The sequence below is a fragment of the Galleria mellonella genome, unplaced genomic scaffold, assembly GCF_026898425.1.
Source record: "Galleria mellonella isolate WM207_F2 unplaced genomic scaffold, CSIRO_AGI_GalMel_v1 utg90, whole genome shotgun sequence".
NCBI lineage: Eukaryota > Metazoa > Arthropoda > Insecta > Lepidoptera > Pyralidae > Galleria > Galleria mellonella.
Genome location: NW_026442172.1, coordinates 648,999 through 659,970, shown reverse-complemented (window position 1 = coordinate 659,970; position 10,972 = coordinate 648,999). Strand labels below are relative to the sequence as shown.

At 31.7% G+C, this 10,972-nt stretch overlaps 1 protein-coding gene across 1 annotated transcript; it reads right to left on the bottom strand.

The window, feature by feature from the left end:
• Positions 1–7,865: 7,865 nt before the first annotated feature.
• Positions 7,866–9,331, bottom strand: LOC113509138 (achaete-scute complex protein T3-like). Its single transcript, XM_026892441.3, has 2 exons — positions 8,453–9,331; positions 7,866–8,210 (listed from the first exon to the last, which is right to left on the bottom strand). Exon 1 carries the CDS (start codon positions 9,174–9,176, stop codon positions 8,460–8,462), a length of 717 nt encoding a protein of 238 aa, XP_026748242.1. The 5' UTR covers positions 9,177–9,331; the 3' UTR covers positions 7,866–8,210; positions 8,453–8,459.
• Between the last annotated feature and the right edge of the window lie 1,641 nt (positions 9,332–10,972).

Genomic DNA, 10,972 nt, shown 5'->3' with positions numbered 1-10,972 from the left:
CTTTTGCATTCAAAGTTCGATATCTCGGAGACAAATGGTCGTAATTGCTTTTTTGAAGCTTATTTTGCTAAAACAGAAAATTTAGAAAAAATTTATTTTCAATTGCAAAACCAGCTCAAAAAATTTTTTTACCAAAAAAATCTGAAAACTAGAGTTTTCAAGCTTCAAAACCTTAAATTTCCTGTACGATTATTTTTCACTGAAATACAGCCTTTGAAAATCAGTTAATTTTTGCGATGTATGTATACTCCTTGTTTTATCTTTTTTTAGCTATTATAGCTTTTATTGATTAAGTGATTATAATTAAATGAAGTTATTTATCTGCTGCTGCCCACTTATGCATTAGGTAAGACTAATTTTTTTTAATCAAATATTATTTAATTTTAGCCATTGCGGGTCACTAAAAGATAGAACCGCTGTCAAAAGTTATATTTATTTTCTTTTCAAATTCACAGAATCTGTGCGAATCAAGTATCGATCGAGATGTTTGCAGGCATCGGCGCATTATGCGCGGGCGCACCGTTTGTGGGAGCACAAAGCACGCAACCCTTTGGCGACACAATGCGCGTCACTAATCTAGATCATGTGCACTATTGTGCGGGCACGCAGACAATGCCATCTCTCTGGATATCTCACTCGATGTCGATTCAAAAGAAATTACAGTATTTTGCCACTGCAGGTAATAAATTCATTGATGGACATGACTGGGATTTTTTTTATAAAATGTTAAATATATGTGAATATATAAATTATTATATATTCCCACAAGAAAAAGAATATATTTACATATATACTTTAATTTATAATGTTTCAGTGTTGGGTAAGAGTCATTCTACATAGAGAAGGGTATTATTTTTTATATAAGTAGTGTAAGCCTTTGTTCACGATTATTAATAATTAATTTTAATAAATAATAATTGAAGGTGATGTTTTAAGAGCGACATCTCTCGATCATTAAACTCCCTTAAATTCTTATGACATACATGGGGCAGAAAGAGGTAGCCCATTCTGTCTCGAAACCACACGACAATATACTAAATACTGATTAATAATTAGTATTCTATATAATATCCGATTGTTTTAATTTAAAAAATCAATATATTTTTATTTATAATGTAGTTTTTTATAGTGTATGTTTATTAATATTTTTGTGATATTGCTATTCATAAAAGTAACAATTCTTACGACAACGGCCAGTTAAGAAATTCACGTGGGTGGAGCCATGTTGATCAGCTAGCATATTCATAATCGACTTCCTAAAACTTAACTAGCGACACCCATTCTATCGGTAAGCTCAATGATCGTTATCCTAAACATGATTATTTATAATCGTTGTATTTTGCCCGCGGGACACGGCGTCCGATCCTTTGTATGTGCTCATACATCACGGCTCCTAAGTAGACAGTATATCAACCGATATTCAGAGTAATTAGCCCTTTGGCGACGGACCTCCTGGATTTATTGTGGTAGGGCGTTAATGCGTCCGACAGCCGTGTAGCCGGCCTTTGTTCTCTCTGGCCGAAATATTCAATTGGAATATTTAGAACTTTATGGAGAGACATAACTTGGAGGTATACTATCGAGAGATACGAGCTAATTTGTACAGTTAGCATCAAAAATTGATAATCACCTACAGCTTTGTATAATCGGTAAACACTGTTGCTTCCACAAGTAATTCAACTAAGTTATTAGAATCTACTTAACACTAGAATTTGATAATTATTGTATAAGATAAACATTAATTGATTATATAAATAAGCACTATAACGCATGTATGCTATGGGGTAGATATAGAGGTTTTTAAAATTGTAACGTTTAATTTAGTCATCGTATCTCGATGCTGATCGTACTTATAAGATCATATCACACTATTAAGTTGTTGCAAATATTTTTATTTCATGATTGTACTCCTATGTGGGGGTACAAGTACAGCTTTTTTATTTTTATCATTAACAAAATATTTGATTTTGAGTATTTTATCAAATAAGAAATGATATGATGCACAATACGCTTATTAAATTTTTAGTAATTTAAATTTACAAGATATACGACATTAAGCTTGAACTGTTATGGGTTAGGAATACATTTAAAGATATTTATTGACTTCGAAGAAATATCAATGAATTAATTACCTTCACCTTTAATTTCAAATTACCCAAACTGAGCCGTAGGCTACTATCTAAAGATAACTGACAAAAGAGTTCGAATGTCACACAAAAAGAGCACTAATCGTGCGGCTACTGCAATCCGTCAATTAATTAAGCTACACTCAGATATGAGAGGCGGCAAAGGTACAGCTGATGGGAAGCCGCTACTACTCATCAAATTTCTATACCAATCACCGACCAACACAACCCTAAATTTATGTACATAAGGGTGATTCTTTAAGAAATAGCCGATGAAAAGTAATGCCTATCAGCTACCGTAGGCGACGTTAGCGATAACGCGGAATGGAGTCACATCGTAAAACATCATTAGCAAGATAAACCTCCTAAAAGCAACCTTTATATTACCGAGAGCGCAGGAAGTTGCGGCGATATGTACGGCCCTTGATTAATGCCTAATAACGATACGTGATTCAGTATTATCTCATCTTAAAGTGTCCCTTTCATAATTCTATACTTTATTAACAAAAGAAATCGAACTAAAAATGTTAAGGATCAAATTTAGCAAATTATATATAACGACCTTGTTATAACACAATTAGAAAGAAAGATAGATTTTGTAAACAGTAATTTTCTGACAAACCAATCATTTATAAAACAAACAGTCGTATATAATACTATTGTCCGGGAAGTGTGACATGAAAAAACGAACAAACAAAGGGAGACCGATGTTAGAAAACTTAATTTTACACCCGAATCAAAACTTCAACCCGTATTGTGTTGGTGTGGTGTTAACCAATTCTCTTTTGTTGGGACCCCGCCTACGCCCATTATCAGATGCTTGCGTGGCATGTCATTTTTTATCAAAACAATAACATTTTTTTTAAATACAGTCGAGTAACACGCCGGTCACACGCGTAAAGTTTAATAACGAGTGAATTTTTCAAAGGCTCGAATGAACGGATCAAATATAATTTACGTGGACATATAAATTAGATGTTTTGGTTGTCAGGTTTCCCAGAAAAAGAAGGTATTTATACATATGTTTATTTTTTTTTTAATAACATTATTCTACAATAATTACTCAAATAGTATTTGACATAAATAGATACTTCTTATTGCACTTCAATCATAGATATATTTACAGATACGAGTACCTATTGCTGGCATTCCTAAAAGTTATTAAATCATATATATTATGTCTTTTAAAAGAAATTTATGTAAATACATACAATAATATAGTTCATTAATTAACAAAAAAGTGTCAACTTAATGCTTCTAAAATATTCCATTTACATCAGAAACTTCTAATGTTACACTGACTTCTTATATCTCCCTAATCCTAAGAACGTTACATTTATAAGAACTTTTTGTATATCAAGTTTTTGTTTTAAGAGCGACATATGTTTAAATGGAGCAAAGAGCGACATATATTTAAATATAAAATTGGGCAAATTGTACAAATTACCCGAGGGAGATTTTGGTTGAAAGTCGTTTGCTTGGGCACCTCTGTCCCATTCCTGTTTCTACCGAGAAGCAGTTGTGTTTGTATGGCTGTTTCGGTTTGAAGGGTGGGATATGGCTTAATTTTTGCAGGGTATAGAGGAATAACACCAAACCCTCAAGAATGGCAACGCATGGGGGGTATCATGGGCGAAACAGTATACTCTAATGTCCATGGTACTGCTTATGTCTATAGGCGACGGTTATCACTTTCCATCAGGTAATTTGCCATTCTAAGTAGCATAAAAAAATACTATATTGATATCATATTCCCAGTTAAGATTAATCCTAATTTAATTTAAAATTTAGATATATTATAATATTTAATTCACCATGTCTAAAGTCAGTTACAATAAAAAGGAAAAGAATTTAATTAAAATGTAAACGTGCTTAAATTAAATTTGTAACAAATTGAAACTCAATTAATTGATATTTTTATTTCCACTACTATTGGAATGTCTATCATATAACACACTGTCTTATGGCCGGGTCAATTATTCGTATGTTTCATTATGTTACATTTCTATAAAGTTTTATTGATATAGATATTTGATACTTGATACCAGTTAAAAGTCCAAATCGTAATTTAGCAAGAGCTAAGCAAAATGAGGCGTTTTCGGCATATCTAAATTCTAGAACAAAAGTTAGCATCCCAAGAATTTGCATTGTACATGTAAGTCCATTTTTAAGATTTATTAACAACTTTATTATTTAAATTCATTATGTGTTTTGTTTTGATTTCTTTTTTGATCAAACTTGTAATATGCATTTTATTGAACTGTAACTTCTTTTTAATATACTGTTAGAAATCCTTACTAATATTGTTAATGTGAAAGTGAGTTTATTTGATTGTTTCTTTATAGCGTCTTAACGATTTAACAAATCACTATAAATTTGGTATACATGTACTATATAGGATGGAGAGATTTGTAGGCTACTTTTTATCTCGGTCAATAAATATATGGCGGCCACGCGGACGAAGTTGTGGGTAAAAACCAATAGCATATAACCTAACAGCTCATTAAATAAAAAGTATCATATTTGTAGATAACAGTTTTATCTATAGATGTTACTTTATGAGTATCATAATATTCTTCTGATCTACTTTTAGGAACTAATATTTTACAACACATTTCTTGCAACTAAAATCGTATCTTCATTGCTTATTTATTTTAGTCAATTTTGACTACATTTTTTGTTATTACGTGTACTTAAAAACTATGTTAGTATTTAATTAATAATAATATACATTTGTGTATTAATAGAATATATTACCTTTCAATTTAGATCGAAACTCAACAATAATTGGCTTATAGTGCAACAGCATTATTGACCGCTGCTAGAAGATACTACTACCTTAAAGGCTTAAGTCATACAAAACTCTACTCCTAGATGAAATATGATAAGGTGACATCACTTGAAAACTATAAATTTATACCTTAATTTGTTATAAAATGTTTTCCGCATTTTTTGTTACAAAACATAACCCTTGCAATAATTTAGTTATACGACTTAATAAAAGCGCATGAAATTACAGTTATTCGTCTGTTGAGACCAATAAAAAAATAATGTCAGTATATCCACCCACATTGGTTATAAATTAATAGAATCTGCCCTCATCTTGTGTCATATAATAATGGTTGATTGGGTTCGTGTGAGGTATTTTTTTTTTATTTTTAGGAAATGTTTCCTTGCGATCGTATCGGCTAATTCACATCTGGGCAACGATGATTTATTATATAAAGGTTAATAACAGGATTGACACACGATATACGTTGTTTGATATAAAACTGTCTCTACACTGCGGGCTGGTACGTGGTTAACTTTTCAACCGACTTCAAAAGGAATGTTTTTGATTCGACTTTTTATTTTCGTGTATAAAAATAACGTTTCATTTAATACAGTTTGATCTATATTATTGATTTCTTTATTATTTATAAACATGAAAATGGGTTAAATTATTATTTAAAAAATGTTATTTTTTTTCTTCTATTTGAAATCGTCATCATCATCATATCAACCGTTATCGTGTCCACTGCTGAATATAGGCCTCCCTCATAAATTGTCACAAGTAACGGTCCTGAGCCACCTGCATCCATTGATACCCTGCAATGCATTTGAGGTCGGCACTCAATCTTGTAGAGGTCATCCCACACTGCATTTGCCTATACGGGGTCGTCACTGAATAATCTTTTTTCCCCATCGATTGTCGGTTCTTCGAGTACTTTAATTTAATATCATGCAATTTATTCACTAAAATTATTTTTATTTATATTATTGGAAACGAGAGTGCTGTTGCTTTCTAGCTGGTGCTTTTTACTAACAATCTGTTAATAGGAATCTTTTCTTACATACCAATTTCATATTTATTTGAAAAATTATATTTACGACAATATTAATTGTGAATTGATATCAAAACCATTTGGTTAACTGTTGTGTTTATCTAATTATAACATAATAAGAATTATTTTTAATTTTTATTTTTTTGATATGTTTTGTCTGTCTCAGTCATGGGATAGTGGTGGTTAGTGATAAATGTAGGACATAAGAGTTAGTTTACGAGGATATGTACAAGGGATAATATATATGATAGACTTACAACACATTTTTTTTTATTAATTAAACTGTCTGTGTTGAGTTTACAATAAATTATATTAAATAATGTATATTATTATATAATACTTATTGTGATTCCGTTTGTGGTCCTTATATAAAAAATAAAAAAAAACAGTAAGTTTAACTATAAAAATATAACCAATAATGATAATAAATGAGTGAATATGGTAAGTACTAGTATAGGTAGTTAATAATTTAATCGTTACTATAACTAACTGGCAATTGAGTAGGTACTTATCCACTTTCTCTCATTTCTCAATGAACGTCTTGTAAAGGCGAGCACGAAACTTAATAAGCTCAATGAAGGGACAAAAAGGGCATGCAGCCGAGGTTAATGAACCAATTACTTGACTGAATCAAGACTGGACCTTATTTCATAGAATTTTATTCTTATATTGATGAATGCCTGAAATATTATTATGTTATTAAATTAAAAGACATAACTTTTTGATTGGATTCGAAGTAACATTGAAAATGTAAAAAACATTTTCAATATTGAATTTTTACTGAAAATAGAAAAGATTAATTTAAAATTCTGATGTTGTTCAATGCATTTTTGTGTTTACAAATATATATTAGAGAACGTCGTGGTCTACAACGTCCTTACAAAAAAACTTTACTCGGTATTTTTTTTTTAAGTGGGGTAATAGTCTATTGAGTTCCGAAGACCTTTCCGGTGATGGTAGATCTGTAATATCCTGTAAAGATAAAAGTCTTGACTGACTCATCAATGTACAGCCAACCCCTTAAAGTATAAAAATAAAGGTAGAAATTTGTATGAGAAAGTAAGATTTTTTTAACCGATTTACATGAAATGAATCCTTATATAAAAAGAATAAAACTAAATGTCAATATTTCTCAAAATCCATTCGTTTTATGGTTTATATAAGGCTCATGCCTTAACTGCCATAACTGTCATGTTACTATAAAAACTACTTATTCACATTAATTTAAAAGTAAAACTAAGAAAGTTATAATAATCGTCTATCAGGGCATATTTATTCGATTACTTTAACTAGAATAAAGATTTAATTGAAATTCCTGGTGTGAATTAGGGAATAAAAATTATCATCAGGTAAGCTGCATGCTCATTTGTTCCAATTTAAAAAAAAATTAAATCGGTCTAAAGAAAACGTAATTATATACTTACAATACGTAATCATGTTTATCCTTATAACAAAAATGAAATTTGGTACAGAGGTAAATGGGCTTTATGCTAACTTAACATATAGGTAAAATACTTTATATATTAATTAACGCAGGCAAATCCACGGAACACAGCTAGTCATTAATAAACATAATTTATTTGTGGAAATTAGCGGTGAATGAAAAGAATAAATAAAAAGAAAACCAAGTATGTAACGTACTATGGTTCCAACAATTACTTCACGATTATACGTTATAAAAGAAATATTTAAAAATAAATGTTTGACTTTTTCAGTTTTTTTTTTAATAAATATAGGCAATGTGCTAATTAATCGGTTAGTAGGTTATTCAAAACTTTTTGGAATTAGTTGCAACTGGGGTTAATATATAATTTATCATAGAGAAATGTATAAATTAATAGGGAAAATTGTGTTTATGATTTAAGACTGTTAATAAATATTGATTGATTTAATAACTTAATAACAAAAACAAAAATTCATAAAATTCAATAAATAATTTATTTCTATTCCTTAAGTTAAAATTATTACCTAATACTTATTTACAATTGTTGGTAGGCTTCTTAAGTACTTAAATTGTACACTTGCATGAATTACAAAGCCTCAATAAGTTTAATTAACAGGTAACAAATGACAAAACTAAACGAAAGTGGAACTTTCATTAGCACATCGAGGTTTTAATGCTCGCTAAGAAAACACATCTATGATAAGGCACTACTGGTTTGACTAGATATACAAGAGTCTTTTCGTATTTATTCACAATAAATGCAAAAATAATGCACGTATTATCGGAGGGAATCGTCCAATATTGCAGTTGTTTGACCTGTAAACAAAAGGAAAATAAATTTAGTACATCTTTTTTTATATATATATATATAATTTATAAGTATATTGCAGTTTTTAATTGAATTGCAGTTAGCTAATATATAGGTAGTCATAAAACATATTAAAAAAGGCATTGGACAAACAAAATGACAATAGTCAACACAATGCCTCTATTTGCCTCAACAGAATTACAATTATGAGTATATTTGACCTTATAATATAGTAAAAAGTATGACTTACCATATCGCTATTTTTGTTGCCACCACGAGATGACGTCTAGTAATTCGTCTTCATCCATAGGACCTAAATTCTGCTGTGTCGTAACCTCGTAGCGATCTACTGTGGAATAAGCTGATGACACTCCAGAAGAGCACTCGGATGGTGCTGGAGAATCAGCTTTTTCAGAACAAGGTGAACCGCTTCCATAGAAAAATCCATCGTCCATATCTATAGAAGTCATTGGCTGAGCATTGTTACTATTTGGAATATTTTCTCTATTTTCCTGATCACGGGTAATGCCCAGAGCTGCGTCACTTTCTTCTAATAATTGCTGTAAATACCTTATATACTCGACAACCATCCTTAGTGTGTCAACTTTGCTAAGTTTTTTACCGGAACCACGTCTAGCGCCACCGGACAGGGCGGCGACTACGGAAGCTGGGAGGTGGCGGCGCAAGGCATTGAATCCATCATTCACTTGTTTCACGCGATTACGTTCCCTGGCGTTGCGGCGCGCTATCGACGCAGCCTGAGGTCCGGTGTATGGGTTTGTTCTGAAGTGCACCTTCTTTCTGTATTGCAAGTTTGGAGGTGTGTCGTGTGTCACGTAATTTTTCTCAGGAGCTGGAGCGATTGGTATATTTCTCTTTTCCATTGTCGCCTTTGTTACAGTCGTCGACGGGTATCCGGATGAAACGACGACATAGTTCGTCTGACCTTGAACGAGTTGAATTTCTTGCAGCATGATCGCGAGTAAGGGCGCACGACCGGTCGGCGCTGCGATCGCAACAGCACTGCACGATAAGGGAAGCTTAGAGAGCTTTAAGTTGCGCGAGCGATGGCAGCGGAGCTTCGCGTACAAGTGAGCCGCCGGCGCACGCGCACACGTTATATCACCTGCGCCGGCTGCAAAAAAATATAAATTTTAAAATTCTCTTCCCCTATTATTTTCGATCATCCCTTCCCCGAGTGCGTGCGGGTCCGTACCTGGCGTAGTGGATAGGGGAGCGCGGCTCGGGCGGCAAGGTACTGGCTAACGCGTGCCCACTTTTTGCTGACCACTGAATAATTAAACATGATTCGACATTGAATTTTAAATTACCAATAATTCAAATAATTTCTCTTGCTACTAAAGAAGTAAATATATCTAATCGTCAAAATTAAATATCATAACTGCCGTTTTAAGAGCTTATAGCACGTAAACAGGTTTTCTTAAAGGGCAGAGCGATAATGCCTTATGATCGCCCTATCGATTTCCGTACACTTTGAATAAATCAATCGCATTAAGAATCCACATCAGTGTTATCTTTCCCCAACTATCTTATTAAACGTGCCGAGTCAAAGAATTTTTCATAAGCCAACTCAAACTTCACGGATAAAAGTCGTAGCAGTGTTATCGAATTTTTATCAGAAATACGTCAACGTTTAACCAAATGATTTTTTTAAAGGTTTTTGTTTATATTAAAGCAAACTTGTTGATTTTAGAATTATAAAATGAATATATTATATAGTGAGATGCTCTAGGAATTAATCTGTAGATCATTATTTTAGAATTTAGTTTCCTCTAGTGTAGTGGCTGAGTAAGAATACAATAATGTTAAGACTCCTTTCCATTTCAAGAATATCGTAACAGGCGACTATGAAAACAAAGTACAATAACAAAGTATATACGAATTCAAAACAAGAAAAGCTAGAAGTAAAAATATATATTAAATCGCCTGACCAGCACACTGGCGAATATTCTTTTCTCGTAGCAAGAGATTTTATTCCAAATTGGGATATAAATGGGCGGTGACGAAGTTTTATAATTTTTATGATAAAAATATTAAGCAATAAATATGATTAGTAGAAATAGTTTCTATTTTTCAAGATTGTCAAGTATAAAATAGTTTTTGATTTTCCTTTTTATGCATAAAGTTAGGTTTTTGACCATTATTTGATATGCATGGATTTCTGAAGTAGAAAATCTAATGAAATAGATCATTTTTATGTAGCATATAATGTAGTATAAAATATATACTAAATTCTAAGCTCGACTTTTAGGAACGTAACTGTGAAAACCATATCCAATTTGGTGGAGTAGTTTTTGCATGATGCCGGAACAAACATACAAATAGACAAAAATTCTAAAAATTATTGTATCTTAAATATTTCTCATGTACAGACATCGTCTAGTTACAATTGTATTATATTATAAAAATAATATTGTTAAAAAAAATATATTTCTAATTTAAATCTTCAAATAGCAGTACGACATAAAAATCTGCATTCTGTTCAATTAAACTCTCAATGTAGTTTCACCTCTATTTTATTCTTAAAACATACCGATATAAGAATTTATAAAGTCACTACGAAATTATTATACTTTCAAATGTTAATGACTATCAAAATATTTTACTTACAAAATATGCGAGGGATCCTAATAAGAGTGCCGCTATCGCCGCCGCGTTGACAACTTTCGGCGCTGTGAGCCAACTCATCATCAATTAGCTTTAAAGCAAGCATGCTATGAATTGCACGTCTTCCTAGTATTTTGGTATT

Bases quoted from the DNA above. Each gene is read 5' to 3' on its own strand.
- LOC113509138 (XM_026892441.3), bottom strand. From the start codon at position 9,176: ATGCTGCAAGAAATTCAACTCGTTCAAGGTCAGACGAACTATGTCGTC.